Here is a 14,208-nt window from a genome sequence, read left to right on the forward strand (position 1 = left end):
CACAAAAAAACCCTCTCCAACTAACATTACTATTCCTTCCCTTTTCCTTCCAACAAGCTCCCAAAAAAGAAGATCTCACATCAAACTACTCCTCCCCCCAATCTCCGTTCCTCCCTGTCCATTCGGCAAATTGCCATCCCTTCCATCCACGAACTCCGTGTATATCCTCTTGAGGCGCATTCGCTCTTGAGCCGAGATACTGCTTCTACCAGACACCAATGAGGATTCAATGTGAGCCCATTGGATCTGAGGGTCTTTCCGATCGGTAGATGCATCCTCTGTTTTGGTGTCTGCGAGGCCGTTAGGGGAAGAGGAGGAATCCTTAGGGTCAAGGAGACCGCTAACAGAACGTTGGAGTTGTTTCTGCTTTTTACGGAGGGACTGGAGGGAAGAAATTTTCTGGGCGATGAGGGCGCGCTCGGAGATGTGGTGCGAGGTGCGCAGTGCGGAATCGGCGGGTGTGTTGCTTTCGTCGTCGCCGTAGCGGAAGTAGGAAAAGTCGGGGATACCCTTTGTATCTTTTGTGCCGGTGTTTTTGTTGCCGGCGGCGTCGAGTTTGGAAGGGTCGATGTCGCCGAGGGCGTCGTGAATGGCTTCTAGCTGGGCGTTGTAGACGACGGCTTGGAGGTCGGCGCCGGAGTAGCCTTCTGTTCTGGAGGCAATTTCGCGGAGATTCTGGCCGGATGTATCGGCTGAGAGGATGCTGGGTGCGAGGTGCAGTTTTGCGGTTACGGCGCGTAGGATGTCGATGCGCTCTTCTTCGTCGGGCATGTCACAGAGGAGGGATTTGTCCAGACGACCGGGACGGAGGAGCGCAGGATCGATGAGATCAGGGCGCGAGGTAGCGGCCAAGACGTAGACGCCTGAAAGACCTTCCGCACCATCCATCTGGGTGAGGAGCTGGTTGACGACACGATCTGTTACGCCGGTGGAATCATGGCCACGCTTTGGCGCGATCGAGTCGAACTCATCAAAGAACAAGACGCAAGGCCGCGCTGCTTCTGCTCGCTCAAATAGATCACGTACAGACTTTTCAGACGCTCCAATATACTTGTTGAGGATCTCAGGACCCTTGACTGAAATGAAGTTGAGACCACATTCACCTGCTACAGCAGAGGCGAGCAGTGTTTTGCCGCATCCGGGATAGCCGTAAAGAAGCAGACCTGAGCGGAGACGTAGTGGGCATTTTGCGAAGATTGGGGCGTACGTGGTGGGGTATTGTAATGTCTCCAAGAGAACCTGTCGTGTGTTATGCAAACCACCTATTGAATCCCATTTGGTGGTACTAGACTGTAATGTGACGTTCCTCAACGAGGCGGGTGTAAAGCCTGAGAGGGCTTTGGTATAGTCTTCTCGCGTAAGAGTCACAGTAGGAGATGTTGATGTGACAGAGCGGATGAGTGCTTCGTTCCGCGCACGCGAAGTCAGCAGAACAAGATCGCCAGGCATGTAACCATCTGTCTGTCCCGCAAGATCGAGAAAGTCAATGGAAGAATCGACTGTGAAGCCGTATTCGTCAGAAGGCGGTTTTTGTATGCTGTCAACGCTAGCATTGCTGCGGTGTGAAGTACTTGGTCGACTATTTGATGGAGAGGGTGGGAAGGCATGGCCGTTAGCTTGCTCGGTTGGCTCTGTTTTGGCATCCTTGAAAGCTAGCATCTCAATGACCTTTCTCCTGCCATCTTTGTTGGGTGCTTTTAGACTGACGATTTCGCGAACAATGTGACCTCCAACGATGACGTTGTTGAGAGCTTCTTTGCCCTGTGCTGTTGCTAGCAGCACTACTCCAGAGTCCATGGAGCAATACTGTCGAACGATATTGATCAAGCACTCGCTGACCTGCCGGCTTCGGCCATTCTCATTGCCAACCTGAAGCTCGGTTTCGACAGGACATAGCTTGTCAAGGTCATCCAGAATGACTACGGCATTTCCGCCACCCCGTGCACCCCACGAAGCCGTGGCAAACAACCGATTGAGTGTTTCTTTGATAGTCGCAACACGCGTCTCATCCGTCACCAGCTTGCGACAGGGAAAGTATGTGGTATTGAACAAGTACTCGGTCCGAAGCTGGTGCGCAAGGAGCTGAGCGCATTCTGATTTTCCAGCACCGAGACCTCCAGTAAGGAGCACTGATGAATTGTGCGTCAGATGCGATCTTAGCTGTGCAATCAGAGGGTCAATTCCAACAAGGTGAGCAGGAGTTTCAGGTAATGGATCACCCTGCTGCCATCCCTTGGCCCAACTCGACGGTACCGACACCTCTGGACCCAGTTCAAGTGGTGGTTTCCTCTCAGGAAAGAGGACCCATGATACACCACTGGTTGTCGAGGGAGGTTCAAATTTTACAATACCTCCTTGCCAACCAATATCAGAATCCTTGGTTGGTGGTAGTATCATGCCATCCGTAACTGGCCCGTCCAGAATCCCGTTCTTTTTTCCATATGATGCTCTGATCTTCTGTATAGCATTCTCGTGATCCTGCTTTGACTCTCCACCAAATTTCAGCGATGCGTTGCTGAGTGATGCTACTGTGGCGAAAGGCGCAATCTTGATTGATTTCACAGTTGGCTCCCTGGACTCTTTGGTACCCTGTGGCTTGATGGCAGGTGGCTTGGGGGTTTGGGCAGGTGCACCTTCGATACGAACCAATCCGCCAACAAACTTCTCACAACCCAGAACCTTGCACAGGTCGACCGAAAGCGCCACATGACGGCTGTCAGGCGCATCTTCCCATGGGACGATTTTGGCTACTACACGAGTCGCAGCTTTCTCCTGTTCTTGCTCCTTGGACATGTCGACGGGCTCTTGTAGGCCTGCAGGCTTGATAACTGATACAGAGACCCAAGTAGTCCCCCTGAGTGCCTTTGTGAGGAGTACCTCGGGATCAACCCAGACCTTCAGTCCCTCTGCGTCAGCATCGTCTTCGTCGTCGAACCACTCCTGGGCAACGCTTCGGTCAAGACCGCGTAGGAAGACAACGCCCTTTGTTGCAGCATCCTCACGACCGCTGCGGCGCCGGACTGTGCTCGCAGTACTTTTTCCGCTCTTTCTTGAAGCAGCGCCCACGCTCCGGCTCTCCCGAGTCGAGCTCCTCTCCTTCTGTCGTGTCTTGGGCGCAACGATGACTTCTGCGTCGGGCGAGATTTTTACAAAGAGCGATGTGTTCTGCGGCGCAGGGGCAATGGAGGTGACAGTGATATTTGCGGTGGTAGTAGGGGACAGATGGAGGGTCAGGGGGTGCGGCGACTGAGCTTGTGGGTTAGGCAGTGCGCGTATCTGTGAGAGGAAGTTTAGTTCGAGAAATTGGGCATGCAGCTCGATCATTTCCCAGTCGACAGGGGTCAATGGCTCGATGTTGATGGTGTGGGCTTGGGGAGGATCGAGGTGCAGTATGATGCCGACTTTCTGACCCTGCTGAAGACCGATCAGTCGCGCAAATGTAGCATCCACTTCGACTGCCGGAAGGTCTTGTTGGCTGACTGCTGGGCTGCCCCTCAGGCCGTCTTTGCCGACGACGGGCGCAATCTTGCGCTTGCTCTGCATGCCCGTCCATCCCAGAAAGACGGACTTTGGAGCGGCATTCTTGTTGTCGGTAGCGCCGGGAGGGGGAGGCTGGCGGTAGGAGAGCTCGACAACGACATTCTGGGCGACCTGGACAGAGAGTAAGCAACCGGGTGTTGAGTGTAGCTCATGGCGCGTACCGTGTTTGCGTTGACAAGCACCGACACCAGCGACGACGGTAAGTTGACAAGGCAGTTCTTGAGCGACTGGTGCAAGACAACCTCCGCCTGGACGACGTTGCCGGCGGGCTTTTTGGGCGGCATGGCTAGGGTAGGGAGCGTGAATGGAGAATGGAGAGAACAGAATGACGGCTGCTACTCCCAAGCCCAAGCGCATCACTCTCTCTCTCTCCCCAGCGAGCCGAGGTCGTCGGCGGCCATGGGCCCAGGGCGGTGGCAGCCGGCAGAACCGACGGGATGCGGGCCCTTGTCGACGCGGGTGGACGCGCCCCAACCCAGCAACGCGCCCAGCCCAGCCCCGATTTTGCCATTCCCTCCCCGCTGCAATTGTCTCCGAGATATCACCAATAACACCAGACCAACGGCCGACTTTTTTTATATTCCGGCCGCCACCTCTCAATCTCGTCCCCCATGGCGCTGCTCACTACGAGTGCGCCCGTCAACTACAATGAGCAGGAAGGTGTGTATATACATACGCGTACACAACACCTGGCCGCCCTTTGCTAACACCGCATAGCTGCCTTTGTTGATTTCCTCAAAAACTACAAGTCCACCTCGACCGAGGCAGCGGACCAGCTCGAGAGCCTCAACCTGAACGGCAATGGCACCGAGGATGACGACGACATGGTCGACGACGAGGATAGCGGCCCCGCAGCCCAGGCGCGCAACAAGTCCAAGTTGAAGTACATGGACCAGCTTCAAGAGGTTGCCAATCGCATGCGCGACGAGATCCAAATAGACCTCAACGACGTCGAGGCGGTGAGTGACCACGACCAGCTACCGACACCCCGCAACTGATCCATAGTCGCCAGTACGAGAAAGCTTTAGACGACGAGCAAAACCTTAGGCTGGTCGAGTCCATCGAGCGGAACGCCCACCACTACATTGAGATCTTTTCGCGCGCCGTGGACAAGTGCCTTCCAGAACCCACTAGAGAGCTGAGGTATGGCACTACGTGAAATCTGCCAGCACCAGCACTTACTGTACACAGCTTCAAGGACGATGTGCTGGACGTGATCATGACACAGCGCTCCAAGCGCAATGAAAGGATGCAAGAGCTACAGGGCGTCGACGATGCCGAGCAGGCCGCTCCCGAGTCAATATTTCCCCCAGCCCTGACGCGACGCTACACGCTCAATTTCAAGCCCAGAGTACCATCTGGCTCCAGCAGCCAGCGCAGTCTCAAAGCACTCGCCGTCCGGAACGTCCGCGGAGAGCACCTCGGCCACCTCATCACAGTCCGCGGTATTGCAACAAGGGTCTCGGACGTTAAGCCTGCAGTGCTTGTCAACGCCTACTCTTGCGACCGCTGTGGTAGTGAAGTTTTCCAACCGGTGACGACCAAGCAGTTCACTCCGCTTGTAGAATGCCCTTCAGAAGAGTGCAAGAGCAATAAGACCAAGGGCCAGCTGTTTCTGTCTACCCGCGCTTCAAAATTCCTCCCATTCCAGGAAGTCAAGATTCAGGAAATGGCCGATCAGGTGCCAGTCGGCCACATCCCAAGACAGCTAACCATTCACTGCCACGGCGCTCTGGTCCGCCAGATTAACCCTGGCGACGTCATTGACTGCACTGGAATTTTCCTCCCAACGCCTTACACTGGCTTCAAGGCGATTCGCGCTGGTCTTCTTACCGATACCTATCTCGAGGCCCAGTACGTCTTGCAGCACAAGAAGGCCTACGACGACATTGTGCTTGCCCAACCAACTCTGCGAAGAATGAATGAGCTCGAGAGGACCGGCCAGCTGTACGAGTACCTGTCGCGATCCATTGCACCTGAAATCTTTGGCCATGTCGATGTCAAGAAAGCACTTCTGCTCCAGCTCATTGGCGGTGTCACAAAGGAGGTGGGAGATGGTATGCGCATCCGTGGTGACATCAATGTCTGCCTGATGGGTGATCCTGGTGTGGCCAAATCCCAATTGCTCAAGTACATTACGAAGGTTGCGCCTCGCGGTGTCTACACGACTGGTCGCGGTAGCAGTGGCGTTGGTCTGACTGCAGCCGTCATGCGCGATCCAGTAACGGACGAAATGGTTCTCGAGGGAGGTGCCCTTGTACTTGCCGACAATGGAATGTGCTGCATTGATGAATTTGATAAGATGGACGACAGCGACCGAACAGCAATCCACGAAGTTATGGAGCAGCAGACAATCTCCATCAGTAAAGCCGGTATCACCACCACGCTCAACGCCCGCACATCGATTCTCGCAGCCGCTAATCCACTGTACGGTCGCTACAACCCCCGCTTGTCGCCCATTGAGAACATCAACCTCCCCGCCGCTCTTCTGTCCCGTTTCGACGTTCTGTTCCTCATTCTTGATACCCCTACGCGTGACTCGGACGAAGAGCTTGCCCGCCACGTTACGCATGTCCACATGCACAACGCCCATCCCGAAGCCCCAGGAGGCATCGTCTTCAGCCCTGCGGAAGTTCGACAGTGGGTTGCCCGTGCCAGGTCCTATCGACCAACTGTACCCAAGGAGGTTGCCGACTACATGGTTGGCGCCTATGTGCGCATGCGTCAACAACAAAAGCGCGATGATGGCAATAAGAAGGCCTTCACGCACACGTCGCCACGTACGCTCTTGGGTGTGCTTCGTCTGGCCCAGGCTCTGGCTCGTCTACGATTTGCTGATGAGGTCATCTCGGAAGACGTCGACGAGGCCCTCCGCCTTACAGAGGTCAGCAAGGCCAGTCTTTACGCCGACGAGAACCGCAGGGATGATCATACCCCCAGCAGCAAGATCTACCACCTCATCAAGTCCATGGAGGCGAGCGGTGCTGCAGCCGTTGGCGATGGTACCAGGGGTGAACTTGACCTCCGCAGAGTTAGGGAAAGAGTTCTGGCCAAGGGCTTCACGGCCGATCAATTCGAGTCGGCTATTGACGAATACGCTATGCTTGATGTAAGTAGTCAGCAGAAAGACGTAGCTAATTGCTCGCTAACACTAATCGACAGGTCTGGCAAACGACTGGAGAAGGAACACGACTTGTTTTCATCGAGGCTGGTATGGAAGATGAGGACATGGATGCCGACAATGACTTCTAGATTACGCATGAGAAGGAGCAAGAATAGCAGTGCGATTGGGACATGGCGTATGAAGGCGTTGGATATCCAAGCGGCGCTTAGGACATTACTATTGTATTTGCAGCCGCATATATGGCTGTGTGTAGCTTACAATGAAGCAATTCTATCACCACGCCTACGCTGGACGCCTTGGGATAAATATCGCGTGATATAGGTATGTGGTCACATGCCAAGGCACGTATCTGCAGATGAGCATCATAGCGGCATGAACTATCGCGGGGTCTTTAGCGAACTGCGAGAACGAACTTCGCAAACCGACGAGACAATCACCGCTTCAACACCGATTCGGGCCTCGCTTTTGATACTAGCCAAGTGAAGGACTTTTTTCCAAGCCGTGTTCCCGGCATTACCTTCTAAAATAGGCTTACCTCCAACGACGATTCTTGCGCCTCGCGGTTAGCAAACGAGCACGATAAGCCTGCGCCAGCTTCCACTTGGCCTCTATCCACCCTCAAAGACCCTTGATTGCACATGCCCTAGATTCCGCATCCCATTCCACATCGCAATCATGGCAGTCGGCGCAGCAAACAACTTTGCGCAATTCATGGTAGTTGGACGTATGTAGGCCCTTCAATTCCGCTTCAGCCTAAGCCTCGGGCATCCAGCACAAAGTACATTCTAATCAGCGCACAGCGACATGTTTTTTCCTCGGCATCCTCTTCGCACAACTCCCCTACGACTACAATGTCCTGTGGACGACGCCCGAGGACCGCGCGTCCTATTTTGACATTCTCGAGTCACACATCAAGTTTCTCTATGCCTCGCCCGCGATCGTCTCGCGCATCCTCAATCTCGTCATCGGCACCGGCCTCCTCGGCTTCCTGATCAAGCTCTTCAAGCCCAACCAAGCCAATATGCTCTTTGACGGCGCATCCCTCGTCCTGTACATGGCCGGCATCACCGTCTACCTGACCAACATTGTCAAGGGCTTCCGCGTCGTCACGGCTGGTATCTACGGCGAGATGGACAAGGCTAACCCGGGCGAGATTACCGAAGAGGACATGGGCGACTACATCTCGAGGGAAGACACACTAAGGGTCTTTGCAGCTAGCAATACTATTCTTGCGCTTGTCCTCGTGGGCGTCTTGGTCCTGCAGGCGGGTCAGTGGTATGCCAAGAGGGCCGAGGAGCAGGAGATTCAAGAAATGGAGCGTCTGGCTGAAGAGAAGAAGGGAGCGGGGAAGAAGAAGCAGTGAGTGCGCGCTTTATTTCTCTTCGGGTCAAAAGGAAAGCTATGTGAGCTGGGTTAGGACGTCTGGATAGACTCGTCTTACAAATTCATATGCTTTGCGCCTCAAACGAAACCATTGAGGGTTCGTGTAAGGTTGGGTGTTCGGTGTTCCTTCACCTAAGAAACTGTATGCTACCTAGGTGTAGGAAGGATGGAGAAGAGCACATGTGTATGCATCTCCTTTCGAGCTATATATGTAGTGTTGAATCTTCACATTCCACTTTTCACCGTATCATCACACATTCATGAAGCTAGTTCAATGCCTTCGTTTATCAAACTCACTACAAGAAAATTGACTATCACACAATCGTCACACCGGTTAATGCCCGTCGAACACATCGGTCTCACCACAAATGCTTCTTGCGACTAATGCTAGGGGTCGTCTGTGTCTTCCTCATGGTGGTTCCAGGTTGTTTGCCCATGTTGTCACTGGACAACCAACCCCCTCCCACGTCCTCTACACTATCACTTCTCACCAACCAAAAATATACGCGTTTTCCATTCTGAACCAACCCATCTATCTCTTTTCATCTCGCCGGATCATAACAATGACGACCAGCCTGCTTCGCCGCCAATTAGAAGAGATCAGAAATACACTTGTCAAAGCGAGTGATCAGCGGGAGGCAGAGTTGCGAAACCGAGAGCGACTGGTAGTGGGACGGGTGACCACAGGCAAGAGTGAAGGGTGAGGAAGCACTGAAAGGGAGGAGAGTGGCAATACTGATCTGAATAACGAGGACAGCCTCCGTGCTACCAACCAGGAGGTGACGGCCATCCGCGGAGACACCGACCGAGCGTATTCGACTATGACTCGCTTAGGCACCGCCCATACTGAGACTTGCGATCTTGTTGAACTGGAAGCTATGCTCTTAGAAATCAAGGGGAGCACGTCAGAGCCAAGGCTGGAACTATCCAGGGATATTGATGGCGACTTTGAGCTCGCCCGCGGGGAATCGGACACCCCATACCCGCCTTTCCATTCACTAGCTTGCCAATCCACACCGCTTACTAGGTGTACGGGGCCCGCGGTTCCTTTCGGTACGGACCCAAAGAGTCGCCTCTGCATCGATTCAGCTGGCTCGCTTAGTCTGGAGATCGTTCCGTATGCCGTGGCGCTCATGCTCGAGGCGTCTAGTTGCAGGTGGGAACACGTCAAAAGATGGAGCACGTACTTGTTTAGTAGCAACACAGATGAATTCCATGGGAAGCGGGGAGTGGAGAACATGATTCGGAACGAGAACGAACAGCTCATTGGCACCGGTAGTTACGTTGAAGATGAGGAGGACAAGAAACGCCAACTTGCTCGTCGTCTCATTCTCTCCAATCTAGCTACGGATGTAGATAAGAAATCCATCTTGGTTTTCCTTGCGAAGTACCGATCGAATATGTACGTTTGTCAATATGCCAGCTCAACCCGGCTAGGTACTAATATGGATGTCAATAGTCGCAGGGTTACCCTCCTTCCGGAACGCGATCCGGTCAAGGGAACAAGGACTGTACATATTGACATGGACTCAAGGAGAGCTGCAGTGTATGCTTCGTTCCAACATGGACACATTTTTGGCCTAATGGTCAAGATTAAGCTGGCAGTGGAATAAGGCACAAAAGGTGCGGGTGTTCCATGAGAGGGTACCATGGCCGGTATAGATGCTATTGGAAGACACTGCAGTCGTGCAGTACTAAAGTGGCATACTAGGATACACGACAACGGTGGAAGAAATGTCGTATACAAGAAAGGGCAGTCGCCTGGCGACTGTATCCACCCTCCTTTTCCGAACACACCAAAGTTGACAGACACACATGAAACGTGACAAAGTCCATGCTTCCTTCAAATTTCTTGCGTTTCATGTCGCAAATATGCACGTAATCTTATGCAGAATCGATCACAGACAAGTGAGGACTAAGAATCGATCCAAAAAGACCGCGCGACTTACGGATCTGCAAGGGGCCCCGCTCTTCCACTGTTCCCGAGACGATGAGCATGTGGGGAATACCGACACTATTGATGCACAGTACCTGTACAATACAAGGGTACTTTGCGCCCGATCGGTAAGTGGTGTGCATTAAAGGTGCGTATCGCGCGTGTTTCGACCTGTCTTGTTCATTATGTTTTGACCCCCGGTTTACGTTTTGATGGTTTCGTGTGTAAGGGGTACGTACTACGGAATGTGGAGTGTGATAGCTAATGACAACCTCATTGACAGAAACGACGGAACCATCAGAAGCCGTATTCTTGGTCCGTGTAATTATTCCCTCGTCTAGTGTGTGGAGGCGACACGTGCTCCCCATACGCATGGATCACACCGAAATATTCCCGGTGCCACCACGCGACCCCTTATAGCAAGGTGATGAGATGAACGGTCAGCGAACGGGACGGGAGGACAGGACGGCGATCTGCACGAATCACCATTGCCACGATAGTCGAGCACCCTTAACCATTTAATATCGTTCAATTGGTCCGTCAACCGGGACCTGATAAAGATACGGGTGACGCTTCCTAGTGTGTCCATTGGTCGCTACTGAGTCTTCGTCTACAAACGCTGTACGTCCATGTTCGCACGGAACTCTCCGAGATGCCCCTTCAGGTAAGTCTCACTTTAGTTCTCAAAGACGATTCATCTGAACCATCAGAATGGCCTGACAGATGTTAGCCGTGCATTACCAAGTCTTGCCAGCTGACTCTTTGAGGCCTGGTGGTTCTTGGTCTTGGGGCATCTGCCACCATGGGCTGATGTTTTGCCATTGCGACTCCTCATCCGTCGCCTGGCCACCGAGCGTTTTTGCCATTGCATCGGTGCCCAATACTACGGCCCGCATGATGCTTGCGCGTCGGCATGTCCAATCTCTAGCTAAGGCAACTAGTGTAATTTACAGCTGAACCAGGCTTAGATAGATAGCTGCTTCAAGCCAGAAGCGAGTGTGATGGCGACTTGCATGTACGATTCCATGTGCACCCTGTAGCGCTTTGACATGGATGCTACGCTTCCCCGGGCAAGTGTAGGGGACATCGTTGTCGGCCGCGACTCATCGATTAACTTTCAAGTGGCGTCTCACACTTAATTAGCAACATCCCAAAATTTGTACGACGCCCAATGAACCGGACTATCCCCGCCCCGCATAACAACAGCACACCGTGTCGTTCTAGAAGAAAAAGTGCTTGAGTTGCTCCCTGGTCTCCTTTGAAGCTTTACTTAACACTCTGGAAAGTCTTACACATGGACCCCCATTACCCCATTTGAACACGGATGAAGATCACTTGTGCTGTTGCACACTAATCGAGCTCAACATGAATGGTTTTCCGCCGCCGAACCTCGACCCGAAACTGGCAAAAGAGTCTCTCGTATGCGATCAACTGCCTACTATTTAGAACAAACCTGTTGACACTTTGCAGGCTCCTGCCGGTCTCGCCGTCACTATTGTCTTCACAGTAGCTTCGTGCACCACAGTCGCCCTTCGACTGTACACACGGTAAGGACTGCCCGGAAACTCGGCGTATCATGGCCTGACAACAAATCAGAAAGATACTCCTGAGACATATCACAAGTGACGACTATGTCATTCTCTTGGCCCAAATCTTAGGCTTGGGCCTCACGGCCATCAATATCGTGTGCTTCACGGTTGGGGGTATAGGACGACACATTCAGTTTGTAATGGACAAACTGCCCATATTTCTGAAGGTGAGGCCTAGACTGCGAGAAAGTACTGAGAAATATGCTGACTGGAGAAGTTGGTTTATTCTGCCATGGCCGTCTACAACGCGACGCAGATTGCAACAAAGGTATCCCTCATGCTGCAATACAGGCACATATTTCCCAGCCAGACAATGCGGGCAATATGCAATTGGAGCGTGGCATTTCTGCTCGTATGGGGAATTGCGCAACAGTAAGTTTTGACTCGCAAAACATGCCGAGTTCTAATCTAACGGCTAAAGGATATACACTTCGTTCGCGTGCGGCATTGTACAGCTTATCTATCCGAAGACTGTGGCTTGCATCCGGCCCGACATGTAAGCACCATATCCCGCGCGGCACATACATGATACATGATTTGCTGACACAAGGCACAGTCCATTCATTCTCAACAGCACAATGAACATGGTTACCGACTTTGCCATTTTGATGGTTCCGATCAAGCCCGTGCTCCAGTTGCAGATCAACAAAGTGCGCAAAGCATACCTCTTGACTGTTTTGTGCTTGGGTCTCGTGTGAGTGCTTCTATCTGCTAGTTCTTTCCCTGACGGGTGAACATGATGCTGACAACCAGATCAGGGTATGTGTCATCTCAGCCGTGCGACTGGCGCAACAACTGCATGTGACCAAGAACACTACGGATGGGACATGGATAATGGCAACTACCGCCATGCTATCCATTGTCGAGACGAACCTCGGCATAATGTGCGCTTGCGTGCCTACCTTGCGGCCATTGGTCAAGCGCATTGCACCGGTCCTGCTCGGATCTTCCAACAAGGATTCATCCGGCTACGGCAATGCGTACGGCAATGCGTATGGCCAACGCACGCGGCTCGACGACGAGCAGAATACAAAGAGTGGGCCAGGCAGCTCGATTTATATCCAAAAGGAAGTCAAATTCCATAGCACAACCGAGTTACGAAATCTGTCTAGCAACCCTAGAGATCCATATGCCATTGACGACAGGTCGTCGGATGAGATTAGCCTGGAGCAAACGACGGATGTCACTGCGATATCATCAAGGGCTTGATTCTTGGGAAGAGGCGATTTTTCTTTTTCTTTGTTCTCGAATACCATGATTTTGGTGCATGAAAAGCTATGATACCTATGATGCGTATATTACTAGATATACCTCTGTTAGTTGGGGGGCTTGGGATATAGATTAATTGGGGAGTAATGTGGGGGTGGTGGTAATGTGTTTATCATAGTTGATTAATGTCTATGGTATTCTTTGATGATGACTATACCTTCTTGCTTTTTTTTAGTGATTGGGGCACGACTGAAAATCAGCTCCACATGCGTACGATCCAACAACGAGGAGTAAAAGAATATCATAAACTCAGACTTGTCCACATTCACATCTCTCGGGTGAATACAGTCATGTGCATCCACATTCCACATTGTTCTTCTTCTTCCCATATTACACATTCCACACATTCCACACATCCACTTCCTTCTACCCATTAACGTATCAAATCACGACAGTACGCAGAAAACAACCATTCTGGTCTTTTGCCAAACACCACAGTTTAACCATATATCCACAAAAAGCAACGTTAAAAACTTAAGGTGCTTATCCCCACCCTACATTATCCGTTCTATCATCTATTAAGCACAAGGGTTATCCCCACAGCCTCACATTTAAGCTTAAAAAAATCGCCTTGTGCATCATCAGATTTAAAGTTACCCATCTGATGCTAAACCCACTATCCAAGCACATCCATCCTGATCCCCTCTTATCGCATCCTCACCTGTGCACACCATCACAGTCAAACGCAATACATGACGCACTGCCAACACCACACGCGCGTCTACCAACCCTCCTTTTGTCTCTCTGCATATCCGTGCCACATGCACCTCGCTTCCTCGCAACAAGCATTCCGCAGGGAAAGGGGATACCTCGGCACGGCAATAGCGACGCCGCTAGCTATCTCACTACTATGCCGCAGCGCTCGTAGAAAAGAAGGGCCATCCCACTAGCATATCCCTTTTCACCCACACGAAAAGAAAACTAGCCCTTAGCAATCTTCCCAACGAGCGAGTAAGTAAAAGGACATAAAAATTACGCAAAGAGGCATCGCCTATTTGCTTCGGACACCCCGATTACCACTCTACTCTACTCTACTCTACTCTGCACTGTAGTCGCAGCGACAGGGATACGTAGGCAAGTTTTATAACGCCTCCAACCACAGCCACACTTCCACAGCCACCACCACCACCACATTCACCTATACAAAAAAACCTCGGGGGTGCAAAGGTACAACCGCGGTACCGCCGAAACACCGAAGCACCGAAGTGTACGAACTGACCTACCAAAATCTGCAACTTACGAGCCTCTTCGTTGCCGGTCTAGCAGCCGACAAAGCCAAACCGTGCCACAACGCGGTTAAAAAAAACCCCCGAGGCGAGCGCGCCGCATACGCTTCTTACCGTGCCGCAAAGCAACATACGGCGCTT

General features: G+C 52.2%; 6 protein-coding genes across 6 annotated transcripts; 4 read left to right on the top strand and 2 right to left on the bottom strand.

Annotated features, from left to right (window-relative positions):
* Window positions 1-75: 75 nt before the first annotated feature.
* Window positions 76-3,824, bottom strand: COCVIDRAFT_22429 (hypothetical protein; the record flags this gene model as incomplete). Its single annotated transcript, XM_014705976.1, has 2 exons — window positions 76-3,651; window positions 3,702-3,824. 2 exons carry the CDS (start codon window positions 3,822-3,824, stop codon window positions 76-78), a joined length of 3,699 nt encoding a protein of 1,232 aa, XP_014561462.1.
* Window positions 3,825-4,151: 327 nt separating this feature from the next.
* Window positions 4,152-6,792, top strand: COCVIDRAFT_33461 (hypothetical protein; the record flags this gene model as incomplete). The annotated part of the gene is made up of 5 exons (XM_014706012.1): window positions 4,152-4,200; window positions 4,258-4,499; window positions 4,553-4,653; window positions 4,732-6,649; window positions 6,703-6,792. The coding sequence occupies 5 exons, from the start codon at window positions 4,152-4,154 to the stop codon at window positions 6,790-6,792; spliced, it is 2,400 nt and encodes a 799-aa protein (XP_014561498.1).
* A 547-nt stretch (window positions 6,793-7,339) lies between these two features.
* COCVIDRAFT_86259 (hypothetical protein) lies at window positions 7,340-8,027 on the top strand (the record flags this gene model as incomplete). The annotated part of the gene is made up of 2 exons (XM_014706013.1): window positions 7,340-7,388; window positions 7,465-8,027. 2 exons carry the CDS (start codon window positions 7,340-7,342, stop codon window positions 8,025-8,027), a joined length of 612 nt encoding a protein of 203 aa, XP_014561499.1.
* An 841-nt stretch (window positions 8,028-8,868) lies between these two features.
* Window positions 8,869-9,660, top strand: COCVIDRAFT_33463 (hypothetical protein; the record flags this gene model as incomplete). Its single annotated transcript, XM_014706014.1, has 2 exons — window positions 8,869-9,449; window positions 9,507-9,660. The coding sequence occupies 2 exons, from the start codon at window positions 8,869-8,871 to the stop codon at window positions 9,658-9,660; spliced, it is 735 nt and encodes a 244-aa protein (XP_014561500.1).
* Window positions 9,661-9,754: 94 nt separating this feature from the next.
* On the bottom strand, window positions 9,755-9,925 carry COCVIDRAFT_86557 (hypothetical protein; the record flags this gene model as incomplete). Its single annotated transcript, XM_014706015.1, has 1 exon — window positions 9,755-9,925. A coding segment is annotated over one exon (171 nt), but the record flags the coding sequence as incomplete, so codon positions are not given.
* Window positions 9,926-11,348: 1,423 nt separating this feature from the next.
* Window positions 11,349-12,781, top strand: COCVIDRAFT_33464 (hypothetical protein; the record flags this gene model as incomplete). The annotated part of the gene is made up of 7 exons (XM_014706016.1): window positions 11,349-11,402; window positions 11,454-11,530; window positions 11,580-11,739; window positions 11,790-11,944; window positions 11,994-12,068; window positions 12,129-12,266; window positions 12,331-12,781. The coding sequence occupies 7 exons, from the start codon at window positions 11,349-11,351 to the stop codon at window positions 12,779-12,781; spliced, it is 1,110 nt and encodes a 369-aa protein (XP_014561502.1).
* Window positions 12,782-14,208: the final 1,427 nt, after the last annotated feature.

The sequence above is a fragment of the Bipolaris victoriae genome, assembly GCF_000527765.1.
Source record: "Bipolaris victoriae FI3 unplaced genomic scaffold scaffold_5, whole genome shotgun sequence".
Lineage (NCBI taxonomy): Eukaryota > Fungi > Ascomycota > Dothideomycetes > Pleosporales > Pleosporaceae > Bipolaris > Bipolaris victoriae.